This window comes from Haemaphysalis longicornis, unplaced genomic scaffold (genome assembly GCF_048455015.1).
Source record: "Haemaphysalis longicornis isolate Haplotype H1 unplaced genomic scaffold, Haemaphysalis longicornis Haplotype H1 scaffold_1, whole genome shotgun sequence".
In the NCBI taxonomy this organism is placed as follows: Eukaryota; Metazoa; Arthropoda; class Arachnida; order Ixodida; family Ixodidae; genus Haemaphysalis; species Haemaphysalis longicornis.
The window spans coordinates 138,443,441-138,459,662 of NW_027526203.1; the positions used below are offsets into that span (position 1 = coordinate 138,443,441).

A 16,222-nucleotide genomic window follows, 5' to 3' on the forward strand; every position below is an offset into this window, starting at 1 on the left:
TTCGAATTTGTTCCTTCGAATAATACTATTGTGCTTTCATGATATGCAAGACTTCAAATGAGCTGCGAATTCTAAGCAATCTCTAGGCAGCTATTATTGAATGCACAGGAAACAATGTTTTGTCTACCTTGAAATTTCCTACATAGGGTACGTGGAACTGCCAGCTAGCAAGTTTAATGAAAGGTTTTTATCTGCTCAATTATAGTAAAGAGGTAGCAAGGGATAGATAGGATAGCCCTCCCTCCTTACCAGCTGATCGTCTGGCCGCGTCTCATAACTTCGTTCACAATTACCGCATGGATTTTATTTCCCTAACCTTTGCCCCAGTGCCTTCTGCCTTCTTCAACCCGGTTAGCCAACAAAACGTCATCCTGCATCTGTTCTGATTATGTATTTTGGTACGCTAGTTTTTTGTTTACTCGTGTTTGGCTTGGAAGTCAACATAACCAACAACAATACTGATTTCATGCCCACTCAGTTGGGTGGCCAGTAATGGTGAGAGCTTCTCTCGAAGGCTTACAGTGGATTCACGAATTCTGATTGACTGTGACATCAATGTACCCATCCGGAGCACCCTGTGGAATTCAACTTGACGTAAATACTTGTGTTCACAGCTGGTAATTGTCTGCTCTGTGTTTCGGGGAGGGGGTGAACAGTAAAAGTTTCTAATTGCAAGGAGATATTTCATGTTCTTTTGCTTTTTGACTCTGTGCTGTGTAAAAAACTGTTTCGGCTAATGCTTAAGTGACTATGCTTAGTCGTAAGGGCCATAATACAGTGTCCCATATTTTGTTTGCAACGATGCATACCCAGCAGAGCCCAACTGCTAGAAAGCACATTCTCTGGTGGTGGTAATTAGCTTGAAAAAAAAAGGGGCACTGAAACTATTTTTTAAGCTAACAAGCCTAAAAAACAATTTATGGAACACATCTACGAGGGAATGGCTCTTGTACAGCTTGACATTGCCCTCTCCCGAGAGTACTTAATACCTTGTGCAGGAACTGGAGCCAAGGACACCTATGTGGACGTGAATGTCTTTATTGTTGTTTGTGAATATTGCAGTACAGCTGAAAGCTGTAAGTATCCTGGAAAGCTTCAACAATAAAATGACTCCAATGAACATACTTCTGCTTTGGTGTCAACGGGCAGCATGTGAGCATTGATAAGTGCTTCGCTGTTGACATTTTTGTTACACAAAAACAGGCTTGATCAGGCACTGTAGCAAGTCCATGAAAAAACACGGGAAAGAAACTGGACAAAAAAGCTGCGAACACATGGACACTGTTCATCACAGCACCTTTCCTTGTACTTCAGTACTGTTATTGTCGCTGTATTTTTCCCCAAAATATAAATCAACTCTCCCAGATTCACACCTTCAGACAGAAAGCAAACATGGTGTTTGTCAATGACAAGTGATTCTACCAAACTTCAGTGGCTGTGAAAAAAGTCAGTAGCTCTACTTTCTCTGCATGGTCTGTGGTGTGAAGTTCCTTTTCCAAGTAAAACGCAAGGGCTTCTTGGCACAATACACAGAAAAAGTGCCAAATAATCAAGTGATGCCTTCTAGCACTACACTACAGTCCTGCAGGAAAGCCAAACAACCAAGTGATCTTTTTGCATGAGTGCAAAGCTCTGCAGAGAAGCCAAGAAAGATTCCTTTTTTGTTGACACCAGTCTAGCTGGCCAGTATCTGGCTGGTAAGTGGGCATTTGTTTAGTGACCACACCACTGCTTAGGGGCACAGTAGGCAGGCTGTTGCAGAGGCTACGAAGAAAAAATACAAGGTTCGTTCATTAAAAAGACTTCTTTGCCCAAAAAACAAATGACATCAATTTTATTGTAAACTTCAAACAAATAAGATAGTACAGAAAATGTTAGAGCAGTGGAAGTTCCATACACATTTTCCAGCTATTTCTCTATGACATCACAGAATCTTGTTTGTGCAATTGACAGCCACCAACCGAACCCACCGTAAAAAAAGCATAACTGGGCAATCGCAGAGGGGCCTCCATTCCGTTTGATCGTATCACTTGAGTGCTAACGTACAGTTAACACAGATAACTGCATTTACAGTGCACGTCCATATGACGTCACTCGTGCCCATATTACACCAATGCAGTTTGAAATTGGGATGTTTTTCACCATTTTTTTTGGTTAAACTCCCACCATTACAGCCTTGACCTTTGCCTATCAATTACATTTGCAGTGTGTTCGCTGCATATACCGATGGACACAAACAATCCGCTGAGGCTTTCACGTTCCAGGCAGATCTTAAGATTCTCTTTGACGTAGACTATTGAGCCTGCATAGAACCCATGGGTTTTCATATGATGGAGACATGATGGTTGGCCAAGTGTATACCCTTCCTGTTACCGTCTGTACAGCTTCTTCTCTGACCCTATCGGCTGGGTGTCCTGAATTAAGTCCTTTGCATAAGGGAACTCGGTAAAATATGGCCAACATAGCATATACTGACACATATACAGAGACGTGAAGGTTATGCCAATGCAGCAGCTATGGCATGAAGCGCCTAGCTAGTGTACCTTTTGGAGGACCCAGTTCTTAATTTGTCGTAGCATCATGTGTGTGCCAATGTGAGGAGCTGAATGCATGATGGAAACTACCCAGCCACAATCTGGGCCACGGGATACGAGACTGCCAATGTTCTCACTCTTTCACATACTTTGTATCACAGATGTATTTCTGCCACATTTTACTGTAGTGAAATGGCTCACCACTACAGCTGCAATAATTTCTTCTGAAAAATCTTTTCAAGCGCTGAATACCATGCATTTATGATGCAAGAAGCCCATGATCACCAGACTTTTCCGCGCACAAAACTTATTTCGGGTAAACAATTCTAAGCCACAATTCAGTCCACTCGAAAATACATACAAAAAACGCGACAAACTGCAGATTTTCGGGTCTTCTTTGCTAATCTCCTTAAAGGGGAAACTACTGTGCTGGGTTGTACGCGGTACATGTGTGGGAACACCAATGATTACCTTTTCTAGCTATCCGTGGTTTGCACTTCTAGAGAGAGAGAGAGAGAGAGAAAGACTTTATTTGAGGCCAGCAGGGAGTGGGAGGTCGAGATGCGGAGAGCCTCCACATCCCACCCACGTTTACGACGTCCTCGGGACTAGGCCCCGCCGGTGTCGGCGTGAGCGGTGCGCGAAAGGTACTCGGGAGTTCGTCCCTTTCCCCCCCGTCTGCGACTCGCTCCGCTTCTGCCTGGCGAGAGCAGCCTCGAGCTGCTGGACGGCTAGAGTTTGTGCGTTCAGGTCCGTCGAATAGACGGCACTCGTTATGGTGTCCGGCAGCCGGCCGTAGAGGTCGGCAGCTTCCACGGGGTGCACTGCACAGTCCCACAGGATGTGGGCCAGAGTTGCGCGATGTTGCCCGCACACACTACACACGTCACTGGCGTACACGTCCGGGCACACGTGACGCGCGAGCGCCGGCGTGATCACTGACTGTGTTTGTAGTTGGCGTAGTAGCACTGCCTGCTGTCGTGTTAGTTCCGGGTGGGGCGCCGGAGCAGTGCGCCGGCCGAGCCGGTACCACTCCAGCACCTCCCCGTACGTGAGGAGGGGCTCCGGGTCCCACTCCACGTCGTCGTTGTCGTCTTCGTCATCGTTGTCTTCGCGATGGCCTCCCTCTGTCGCGGAGCTCGGCAGGGGGGAAGAGACCGCCGCCGCGCGGTTGGTCAGTCCTCGCGCGGCTACGTCCGCCGTCTCGTTGCGGTTGGGGAGACCGTCGCCCACGTTGCCTCTGATGTTGGTGTGCGCCGGGAACCACCGAAGGTGGGTGGCCGGCACCGCTGCACTGATCACCGCACTGCACTTCACCGCGCGCACTGCACTTTCACATACGTTGTTCTTGGCGTAGTTCGCGATGGCCGTGCGCGAGTCACTGAGCACTGTGGTGCACTGCGGATCCGTCAGCGCCAGCGCGATCGCCGTCTCCTCCGCGTGGCTGGCGCACGGCACGCGGACGCTGCAGGCGCTGTATATTTCTCCCGTGGTGGCGCGGACCGCCACCGCTACGTAGGCGTCGGGTCGATCGGTGTACCGGGCGGCGTCCACGTACAGGGCGCCCGTGTCGTTGGCGTGCGTTGCGGCGAGAGCGCGGGCCCTCGCCTCTCTGCGACCGCGGTTGCGGTCGGGGTGGACGTTGCGGGGCAGCGGGAGGATCCGGAGTCGCCCCATCACCTCCGGCTGGAGCTGCTGCCGCTGCTGTTGCTGCGCTGTCTCGTTCTGCTGCGACGACGTGCCCGCCAGCCCGAGGCGTTCCAGGATACGCCTGCCCGAGCTCGTGGTGGCGAGGCGCTTGAGTTGCGCCGTTCGTTGGGCCTCGCTGATCTCCTCGAGGGTGTTGTGCACCCCGAGCTCGAGCAGCCGGGCCGTGCTGGTGCTATTTAGCAAGCCCAGGGCCGTCCTGTACGCCTTGCGGATGGCCGCGTTGATGCGGTCCCTCTCCTGGCGCAGCCAGAAGTGGAACGCCCCGACGTAGGCGACGTGGCTCATCGCGAAGGACTGGAGCAGGCGGAGGAGGCTGGCTTCCTTCATTCCGTTGTGCCGCGTCGACACCCTCCGGATGAGTCGGGCCGCCGCGCCGATCTTGGTGACGAGGCGGTCCACCGCGGTCTTGTTGCTTCTGCTGGCCTCGATGTGCATGCCGAGGACCCGGAGAGTGGCGACCCTGGGGATGACTGTGCCGTCCCTCGTTCGTATGTGGATGTTTGCCGACTCTTCTGCCACTTTCTTGCGGTACCTGCCCGGCGGTGGGACGATCAGCAGCTCCGACTTCTGGGGCGAGCACCGCAGTCCCGTGCCGATGAGCTGGTCTTCGATGGCGTTCACCTCTGTCTGCAACGCGTCCTCGATGTGTCCGTTGCTGCCACCGGGGACCCACAGCGTGATGTCATCCGCGTAGATGGTGTGGCGGACCTGCGGGATCTCCGAGAGCCTGCGCGCCACGCCGATCAGGACTAGGTTGAAGAGCAGCGGTGATATCACCGAGCCCTGGGGGGTTCCCGTGCTCCCTAGCTTCTTGGGCGGCAGCTGCAGGTCGCCCGCGTGTATTGTGATGGTTCGTTCTGAAAGAAAGTCCCGAATATATTCATAGGACCTTCTGCCCATGCCGAGGCTGCTGACCTGCGCGAGGATGGCGGAGTGCTTTACTTTGTCAAACGCACTCTGCAGGTCCAGCCCTAGCACGGCCCTGTTGTCGTTGGTGCGTACGGACGCGTCCAGAATGTCATGTTGTAACTGAATCATTGCGTCTTGTGTGCTCAGTCTCTCCCGGAAGCCGAGCATGGTGTCCGGGTAGAGTCTCTCCGATTCTAGGTATCGTTGCCACCTGTCGTTCAGTATGTGTTCTAGGATCTTCCCCACGCATGACGTTAGGGAGATTGGGCGCAGGTTCTCTATGCTCGGCGGTTTGCCCGGCTTTGGAATGAGTACCGTCTTCGCCGTCTTCCACTGCTTCGGTAGTGTTCCCGAACGCCAACAGCGGTTGAAGTATGTCGTCAAGGACGCGATGGCTCCGTCTCCGAGGTTTCGTAGGGCCTTGTTCGTTATCCCGTCCGGTCCGGCCGCCGATTTGCAATTGATGCTCTGGAGCACAGCCCGGACCTCCCACTCCTCGATGTCGCGGTCGAGAGCCGGGTTGTCCACGCCCGCGTATTCGCCGTGTCTTTCAACGGGGGTGCTTGGGAGGTACTTGGTATCTATGCGGTTTCTCGTCTCTTCTTCTCCCAGCGCTTTGGTTGCCGCGTGTATGACCTGCGCGAGGCGGTGTTGCTGGTAGCCCTTGGTGCCGGTCTCGTCCAGGAGGTGGCGGAGTAACTTCCACGTTCTCCCATTGTGGAGTTGGCCGTCCGCTTCGTTGCACACCGCGTGCCAGCGTTGGGTGCAGAGCTCCCTGCTGTACTTCTCGATTTCGCGGCCGAGCGTCGCTATTCTCTTGCGGAGGCGGTGGTTGTTGCGCTTTCCCCGCCACCTCTTCTGCATCGACCGGCGGGCTTCCAGCATGTGCGCCAGGCGGTTGTCCATGCCGGGGCAGTCCTCGTCTACGTCGTGTTCCGTCGTCACGTCCTTCGCTAGGCGAACGACGTCGCTGGTCCAGTTCTCGATGTCTGTGATGTCTCGTGCGGGCCCTTCTTCTTCCACTCGCGCGCGGAAGAGATTCCAATCCGTAATCTTTTGTCGGCGGCGATCGCGCTCGTCTCGGTGTCGTGCGGACGTCGGCAGCTCGATCTCTATCACGAAGTGGTCGCTGCCCATGTTCTGGCCCGTGTTTCGCCACTTTACGCCTCTGGTTGTGTTGGCCGCGCGGACGAACGTGAGGTCCGGGTTCGTGTCCCTGGTCACCGACGTGCCGATTCGGGTGGGAGCCGAGGGGTCCGTGTGTAAGGTGAACCCCGCGTCGGCCGCCTCGTCTAGTAGTTCTCTGCCCTTGAGCGTTGTGCGGGTGTATCCGAGCTCCTTGTGCGGAGCGTTAAAGTCTCCGCAGATCGCTATCGTGTCTCTCGGTGCCGCCGCCAGCGTCTTGTGCAGCATGGTGCGGAACTTTTGCTGGCGGTGCGCGGGATTGCTGTATACGTTCAGCAGGAGGATGGATTCCTTCTTCTTCTTTCCCAGCAGCACCTCGGTCGCGCAGTATTCCAGCGCGCTCCGTCCGAGGAGGTCCTCGTGCTTCACGAACGGGATCCCCCTCCTTACGAAGGTGCAGACGCCTTGCGCCGCTCCCTTGCCGCAGGCTCGCGCGCTCGGAGGGCTCGCGTGCGCCCTGTAGCCCGAGAGGGACGGGGCGTCCTCCGCGTGCGTCTCTTGCACCATGATGACGTCCGGGGGCTTCTCGGCACTCTGGATGATTTGGAGTAGCGTTGCCTTGCGGCAGTGGAAACCGTTGGCGTTCCACTGCCATGTTGTGATCTTCGAGTTTGCCTTTTTGGGTTGTCTGTTCATGGTGTTGATGTTCTCGAGTTATCGGTGTGATTGCGGTCTCCTGTTGCCACCACGTCTTCGTCGCGGCCGAGCTTTTTGTATAGGAATTCTTGGAGCGCATCGAGCCGTGTGTTCACGCTGCGTTCGAGCTCGTCGATTCGAGCGTCTAGTCGCGCGCTTAGACGGTCGACCCTCTTCTCTAATTTCTCGATTCTATCGACGCAGCGCCGCAGTCGAATCCGGTCGGCGGCACGCATTCCTTCTTGAGTTCGCATTTCTTGTTCGTCTTCTGCTGTTTTAGGGACTGTTGCGTCTTCTTCTTGGGCCTCCATATCGGCTACGTGGTCTTCCTCGGTCACTCCAGGTGGTGGTGATGGTGTTGGACTCCTTGCTTTCTTCTTCGGCTGTGGGTTTTCCGGTGTTGTCGGCGGCGTTGGCTTTGTGGGCGTCGTTGGTTGGGGTTGGTTTCGCGGCGAGAGCGATTGGGGGAGCGGAGCCCGTCCCAGCTCCCATCCTGGTTTGGCCGGCGCTTTCCGCTGTGGTTGCGGCTGCGATTGCTGTTGCGGTTGCTGTTGTGGTTGCTGCTTTTCCCGTGCGGCCAGGAGACGCTGCAGCTTTTCGTTTATGTCGGCCAGTTGCATTCTCAGTTGCGCATTTTCTTTCCGTAACGACGTGTTCTCCGCATGTATCCTTTCTTCTGGTGTGGTTCGGCGATTCATCTGTGGTCCTCCTCTCGCGCGTTCACGTTCTGCTCTGCTCGGCGTTCTAGATCGGGAGCGGGCTCGGCGCGCAGGTGTTGCCTTGACCACGTGAGCCCACTTCACGCGTCCACATGATCGTGTCGCGCTTCTACTCCGGCTCCTCCCCTTTGCCCCTCGATCGGCGGAACAGCTGGTGTCGCCACGAACGCGATTGCGACTGCGCCGCTCTCGGCTGCGCCCCTCCTCGCGACTGTGGCTGCGCCCTCGCTTCTCCGTGGCGATGCCTAATGCACTTCTAATGCGCACATGCGACCAGTAAAATATCAGTGGCCGCGTCCAGCCTACGTCCTGAGCACTGTAAGTTCCGCGCTGCTGTCATTTTGAAAACACACCGCGATTTCAGGCCACCCATTTAAGCATTCTGAACTTGCCGTGGGGCAAACTGTTGACAGCAGATGTCGCCGCGCGGACATGCCGCAGCAGGCTCACATAATCACGCTCGGACGGTGTCTTTTCTTGCGTGGGACGTGGGTTGTTCGAACGGGGCCACTCGGCTGCGCGATGTCGTAGATCTAACGCAGGTACCATCGGCATACAGCAGGCGGTCACAGGTCAGCATTACTCGAGAGGATTTCGCTACCGTGTGGAAAGGCTGGCTTGGTGCCCGCATACGGCAACATTCTCGCACATTCTGATAGTGCTTCTAACTCTATCAACTCTGCTTCATCTACGTTGTCGACCCAAGAAATTCAGGCATTCAGGGCTTTCGGCACTTTCGGATACGCCATACCGCCAGCAGCGGCAGCATCGGCGGCTTCCGCAAGAACGAACAAAAAACTTCTTTTATAAAACTTCTAGCAAATGAGTGGCTTCCTAATTTTTTATTAAAATGTAAAAAAATGTGCTTTTTGTATTCTACTACGCAAACTAATAACAATTGCTGTTAATATGACGTCACTATGACGTATTTATGACGTCACGCGGGGCAGGAGCCGTTGCGAGGGGGCTAAATCTCGTGCCCCGCGCGGGGTTCCAGACGCTGCCAATATTATATTGCAGATAACCGAACCCCGCCGAGGACTCGATGTTTGCTGTCAGCGCCACTAGCGGCAGTGGCAACGCCGCGTACTAGACATTCGTGACCACGGCCGGGCTGGAGGAACGGCGGGCGCGCACTTTCAAATGAAGTGTGCGCCCTCGCCGCTCCTCCAGTCCGGCCGTGTCGCGACAGCGCGGTCACTTTAGCTTAGCGTGGGAGGGTGCCAGAGGAACCAAAAGAACTGGTTATCGCCGGGTGTGGAGGTGGATGGCACGTCTTTTGTGTCCGGGCGCCCGCTTCGGCGAACTGCAGCAGGAGAGAGGACGGAAGAATTCTGGAAAGTCCAATCTTTGAAAACAGCTTCAAAGTTCTTCATCTGCTTGCGGGCGCAGGATATTTGCGAGGCGCTTGTGTTTGAAAAACGTAGTCCGCGGACGTGTTGACATCTTTAAAAGACATGCTTTCGTAAGCGCGAGAGCGGTTCGGAGTGTAACAAGCGGCACGCCAGCCCACTAATTTGTTCGGTTTCTCTCTCTCTTTTTTTTTTTTTGTAGTGGCGTGAAGCAGTGTCAGGCTCGTTCTTTCTTTTTGTGACCCTGTGCAGTAAAGATGAGTTGTTAATCAGCGCTTCAGTTTGTCTTTCTTCATTTTTTTTCTTCGTTTGTTCGTTCAGTTCGTGTGAGCGGCGGCGCCTTGGACTGGCGTACGGAGTTCTTTTGCAGTGAAAGAACTGTTTTCACCTGTTTAATAGAGCGTAGATGCGCGTTTGCTCCATGAGGGATTCTCTACATTCCACATTGCTGTATTACTGTTGTCATCATAGACAGTTCACGGTATCCTCAAGGAAAGTTATGTATGACGGGGAATAGAACTCGCGTCCTTGGGCTCAGACCACGGCGGGGTGCGCGAATGATAACTGGAGTAATGAAGTTCACGAGTGAACAACGATGAGGCCAAGCCTGCGTTCGCTTGATTTGAACGCTTGTTTTAAAAGTTCGCTGTGTATAAAAATTTTCGTATTCGACGTGTATTCGACGTGTAGGGATTTACACCAAAGTTTTGCTGTTTTTTTTTCTGAGTATATATAGGCACAATTTCGTCACTGGAATATTCTTGTGCGTTTGGCTTTGTGAGCTAAGTATTCATTTCTGCAAAACAGCGCTGTTAGTATCGTGCCTCCACAGAAAAACACTGAATCATCGCACTAGGATGCGATGTCACATATGCCTTTTGTAGATGTAGCAGATGAAATCGCGTTTTAAATGTACCTCCTCCCACCTCCCCTCCCCGGAACACAAGGTATCACAGCATTGTATGTGTGAAAAGAGGTAGGGGAAGTGACGACTTTTTTTTGTCCCCAGAACTGGGACCCGAGATGTGTAGCCTCCCCCCCTCCTTTCCGTTTTTTCCCGGCCGAGATATGCATGCTTCATGATTCCGCTCCAACTTTCCCGGAAGACTGACTTCGAATATGTCCACTGCCGCTAAAGCGGAAGCTTAGCAGTTGTGGAGATTGCAAATGTCAATGCGTGCTAAGGTATAAAGAAGAAAATCCGCTGCTATAGCAAGGAAACGATTCCGCGGGAGTCACGTGCCAGAAGAGATGAGTCACTAGAGTTTTGTCAATGTTTAGTTCCTCCATTGTTTTGTGCAAAGCATGTTGCGGCAGTATTTGAGGAAATGCAGTCAAAAATTGTCCAATATAGTTGATTTCCCCACTTAGCAGGTATAATTATTATTTGGGCGAAGATGCTGCTGGTAAAGGCTACTGGCCTAAGGAGTATTATCAGCTTTGAAAATTAAGCTCGAACCATAAAACATGGACAAAAAGAAGGACACTGGTATAATTTTCAACAACGTATGTTCACCAACTAGCTCGACTCTCAATTTTACTTGATTTTTGTCAGTAGAAACTCTATTGAGTTTCAATTAAACGAAGTCATTTGATATTCTATTGAGTTTTGTCTATTGAAACCTTGTTGACTTTTTATTGACTGCACTCAATAGAAATGTCAATGTAGAATTAAATACATAAAAGTCACCTAGTAGTCTTAATTATGTAGACACAGTGAGCAGCGCTGAAAAAAATAGCCCTTCAAAGTGTATGTTTCAGCCTGATGAGTTTTGTCAATTGGTTCTCCAAAGAGTTTCAATAGACTGGTGTCAATTGGTTTTGTATTGCGTTTTCTCAATACAAATCCTTTTGAGTTTCTACTGACACATCTCAATAGCCAATTGAGTTTGAATTAGGTTTCTGTTGACTCAATAAAAACTCAACTGGACCTGAATTGAAACTCAAAATCCATTTTTGTAAGGGAAACGCCTATGAGGGCGAAAGCTTTAAGTGCCCCATTCTGCGAAAAAGTGCGGTTGTAGTTGTTCGGTACAGAAAAGGGCTGCCGCTGTAAAGAGTAAATAAATAAAAAACACTTGTCTTCCGATCGGATTTCAACTCGGCCTTCCAGCGCCGTAGAAAAGCGCGTTACCAACCACACTATCTCCGCAGTTTGCCACATACCCGTTTGGCGCATTGGCCACGAATCGAGAGCTTTAAGGGGCTTATGTGCCCACTTCACAAAATTTACAAAAAATTGGCTGACGATTACGATACTCCCTAATGCGAAATGTGAGCGCAGCTGTTTAGCTGGCTGGACTATCCAAAATATGTTGAGGCAAATAATTTCGGACAGACGTATATGTATGGTTACAGACCACTTTTATTCTTCACATATTACTCCTTCTTCGCAGTGCGACTGCCGCTAATCCGGGCATCGCGGGAGCTAGCGAGTGGGTGCGGTCCACAGCCGCGCCGCAGACACCTCCTGTAATGCTGTGCTTTGTTTTCACATTGGTATCGGTGGACGTGCTACGCATTAGTGATCGCGTCATCGGCGAACACACAACGGCATGCGCTAAAGCTTTCCTCTCTCCAGTGTCCTCTTCTTTCGACACACGGCGGCTCGTGGCGAACACACAATGGCACGCGCTACAGCTTTCCTATCAGCGGCGTCCTCTTCTCTCGACACACGGTGGCTCGCGATGCCGCTTGCCTCGCTTCGGTGTCCTCTTCGTTCTCTCGACACGCGGCGGCTCGCGCCACCAGTTTATCTTCGGTGTCCTCTTCGTTCTCTCGGTTACACAGACGGCAATGCCGATGCCGACGCCTACGCTGACAAACCCCTGGAGCGGACGCATAAGAGCTGCCCTCTAAAATGTGAATTGAACCGCAAAAGTTGTAACACAAGTGTGTACCGCGTGACACCTGAACGTGATGGCACGTGAGCAGAACAGGTGCACACCAGCCCCACAGAACCCTGACTCTCGGAAAGCTGTGGCGGGCACCAATCAGGTTGCTGACGTAAGCAGTGAATACAACAATGCAATAATGACTATCGCTAATAATGGACAGTACTATCCCCGATATATTGGTTCGGAACGTGTCAATGCACGCATTCCGCATTTAGCGCGTGTATGATAACCAGAAGATGAAGCAAGAGAAGCTGCGGGCGATCTAACATCGCCTTCACTTTTTAAAAAGCTGAGCTGTTTAAGCTTGCGAGTTCCATCCGTGTCTGGCGTCGCTCAAAAACTCGGTGCAGCAAAGTGGAGAGGAGGAAAGTGCTAGGACAAGAACTGTCAGGGAAAATGGCGAGGAGGCGAGGAGCCGACGAGTAGGTGTGGGGAGTGCGCGCCTCAAGAAAAAAAACCACTTCTCGTGGTCGGAATCAAAAATGGGTCCCTGGCTTCACGAAACCGGCATCTATCCGATTACGCTATCATCGCATTCTTGGCGCTCAGCACTTCCTTTGGGTTTGTAGAGTGATTTGATTTGATTGTAGGGTTTAACGCGCCGACGCAACGCAGGCGATGAGGCGCGCCGTAGTGGAGGGCTCCGGATTAATTTTGACCACCTGGGGATCTTTATCGTGCGCCGAAATCTCGTACACACGGGCGTTTTTGCTTTTCGCCTCCATCAGAAAAGCGGCCTCCGCGGCCGGGAATCGAACCCGCGACCTCGTGCTCAGCAGCGCGGTTTGTAGAGTGGCCGTTGGCTTTGGACTTTGGCTGAGTTGAAGTGAATGGGCAGACCTAAGAAAAGCCAAGTTTAAGCTAGTGTCCACCACCAGGTCCGCTGTCTCCTCAGTCTTCGCATCTTAATTGCGATTGCGGCCGAATTTTTATCATAATTGGGTTTCAATGGCAAATGTAATATTACTGGGGAAAAATGTTTCCCACAAAATGATGACATGATTACAAAATGACCACAGCTGCCTCAAAATACACGGTGTAAAAATAATAAGCGCTGTGCGCAATGTTTACAGACGCATGCGCGCGCTTTTTCATCGTTGATTGAAGTATTCAGCACGGTGGTCAGTACACCAAATCAAGGCCAATCGGCTTAAGACGGGAGGGCTACGTCCACTAGCACGCGCTGAAAAAATTCAGGAAAGACATCTAACATAATGAAGACGGCGCAGTTGAGGATCCAAATGGGAGAGCAGCGGGCGACGCCCCAAGCGCCTACAAAACTAGCCCCATTGGACCATAATTTTCGCAATGCTCTTGTAAAACGGCCAATGTTAATTTGCACCGAGAGAGAGAGAGAAATAACTTTATTATGTTTGTTGGGTAGTTGGACGTGGTGGGTGCCCCTAGTCCAGGGCTCCAGTCTCCAGGGCGCCGGTGGCTGCTCTGGTGATCGTTCGGCACTGCTCGTCGTAGTCGGCGCTATACAGTGCCTCACTCCACTGCTCCTCTGTTAGAGGGTGTTTGTGAATTTTGTGGCACCCTGCTGCCGTATGGTAGAGGGTGGCTACTTGGTTGCACTTGGGGCACAGCTTCGGGTATTGGGTTGGGTACAGTTTGTGTAGACGGGAGAGGTGAGGGAAGGTGTTCGTTTGGATTGAGCGGAGTGCTGTTTGATCCTGTCTTTGAAACTTGGGATGAGGATGTGGGAACTTAATTCGGGTTGCTTTGTAGTAGCTTAGAATTTCGGAATATGTGGGCATAACAGGAACAGGAAACTCTGCTTGGGGGCTGTCAGCTCGGGGAAGGGAGGCGCGAGCCCAGGCGTGAGCCTGTTGATTGCCCTCTAGAGTTTCATGGCCAGGGCCCCATATGATTTTGATTGAATTATTTGATTTGTAGCCGATTGCTAATCTGTGGGCTGTCGGCTACAAAATCAAATAATCCAATCAAAATCATATGGGCCCCTGGCCATTAAACTGAGGGGTCAATGGTGGGCGGTTCATTTCAGTTCGATTCAATTCAATGATGTTCTATTATAAACACAAAAAACATTACACAATGATGCATACAGAAGGAGATCCCAAAGTCGGAGACTGCATTCAACTTCTATTTTTTCTGTATTTTTGTGAACCATGGCGAAATTCTGGCTACGTTGATTTGATCGGAACTGTCTGCAATCAGCCTCCAAATTTCCGGAGAACAGTTTTTCTAAGTGAACAAGAACACATTCCTACACCCTTATCCCTCTCTTCAAGATTTAGGAAGCCGGGGTGTTATTCTACTTGTGACGTTAGGAGGAGCATGTGTGCGTGTTTTTTGTCTAAACAGCCATGTACCTGTAATGACATTCGATTTTGTTAACAATATCTCTGAAATAAATATGAAGCTCGCATTTATGAAATCGATAGGCTACAGATCTCAGTCTTGAACAGCTAATAGCTAACGTACCCGTTTCTTCGCCAAAGTATGCCTTCAATAGTTCTCGCTTTGCCTTTATTTCCATTTTTACAGCGAACGAATTGAAACCTTGTACACTCCCTTGTTAAAGAAAAAATAAAAGATCTGATTTTATTTGAAATTACAAATTCATCGGTATGTTCTAGGTGGGGCTCGAGTATACTTGAAGTAATAATCTCACCGATTTCTCTATATTGTGGCTGTTTTTGAAATCCGACCGCGTGAGATCAAACCCCTGCTCCCTCTCCTCGGGAAATACCAATGCTTGGAAACATTTGTTATAAAAGAATAAAAAAAACAAAGTAAACATGACGTGACGTTATGATAAGCGCTATATAAATCAAACCCCTGCTACCCCTCCACGCGAAATCCCTATGCTTGGAAACATTTGTTATAAAAGAATGAAAAACAAAGTAAACATGACGTGACGTTATGATAAGCGCTATATAAATCAAACCCCTGCTTTATATTTTATATCTTCAGATAGCGAAAATTAAGATACTCGCTGTTCGCGCTGCTCTGTTGTCATCGACCGTCATTTACTATTACGCTTGTGAATTTGCCTGCCCAAGTGGAAATTGGGACCTGGGCTTCCGCATTTCGCTTTTTTCATTCTGTCCGTTCACAGTCGCCAACCTGCTAGCTATGAAAGCGAAATTGCTTCTGGTGTTTTATTTTCGTATTTAGCGTTGTGGTCAGCACAAACACTGTAGTCCTCGTCACGCTTGCTGCGCTGACTTGCTGAAAGTTCTTCGCAGTCTAGTGTTCCTCATATTTTTTGCACTGTATGTAGATCGTCGTAGACTAGCGGAGAGGTACTGTGACCCCTGTGTGGTGTGACGAATGGCGCATTCAGTACAGCTGACAAGTCGAATTGAGCCGCGAGGATTCCACGTTTAAATTTCCCGCCAGCACAACGCGCATGTCATCGGTAGCGGCATGAAGACTAGCTATGCATGCACGCCCCCCTTCGTTCACACCATAGAGTTTGTTAGTAAGTATACTAGAGAGGAAACACCGCCCCGTAAGCCATGTCGTCGGGGGGGGGGGGGGGGGTCATGGGAAGCCCCCCTTTTTTGGCTTGGGCTTGGCATGACAATTGGATTCTTCAGCGGTTTTCGGGATTTGCTCTCTTCACTATGCATTAACACGTTTATAAGCTACAAGGAAGCCAAAATCCTCCCTGTTGTGTGGTAGCCGTATTCGATGAAACAGCAGGCAGTGCGTGATCGCGCCTGACGTTGCTCATGCCGCAATCGAAGGACGCATGACTGAGTGGGTGATATTCCGCCGCGAAATTTGTAGCCGACGAAAAGAATAAACAAAACGTACTTCGACGAAGACAAGATGCGACAGCAAAGATACTACAGATACGAGCGCTTGTATGCGTCCTATCTTGTCATCGTGCACGACTGTTTAACGCCACGTTTTCTTTTTTCTTATTGAACTAGTTGGCCCTCGGTGCTCCGGTTCACCACTAAGGCAACGTTGTAATAGGCACGCTCCAAAAAACTTTCCAAACTCTTCAAGCAACCTAATATTTGCAATAATGGTAAAATAATAAAATCAGAGTCTCTAATGAGTTGAGCTGCCCCCCCCCCAAATATTAACCTTGTTCGTAACTACAACCTTGGACTGCGGAATAGCAGGCACAACCGTTCCGACAAAAATACGCTTTGCTTCTTATTCCTTAGTTTTAAAACAGCCTGTTTTTATTTTCCACTTGCATAATTGCCATATATTCTTCGCGTTTTGTGGCACTTTGTTTAAATTTGCGGTCACTAAAACGTTTCAATCCAAGCCAATAATGAAACAAAGGCGAG

The 16,222-nt window shown here is 50.7% G+C and overlaps 1 protein-coding gene across 1 annotated transcript; it reads right to left on the reverse strand.

Annotated features, from left to right (window-relative positions):
- Positions 1-1,675: 1,675 nt before the first annotated feature.
- Positions 1,676-6,974, reverse strand: LOC144153828 (uncharacterized). The gene is made up of 4 exons (XM_077685590.1): positions 6,543-6,974; positions 5,469-6,461; positions 4,953-5,159; positions 1,676-1,690 (listed from the first exon to the last, which is right to left on the reverse strand). The coding sequence occupies exons 1-4, from the start codon at positions 6,972-6,974 to the stop codon at positions 1,676-1,678; spliced, it is 1,647 nt and encodes a 548-aa protein (XP_077541716.1).
- Positions 6,975-16,222: the final 9,248 nt, after the last annotated feature.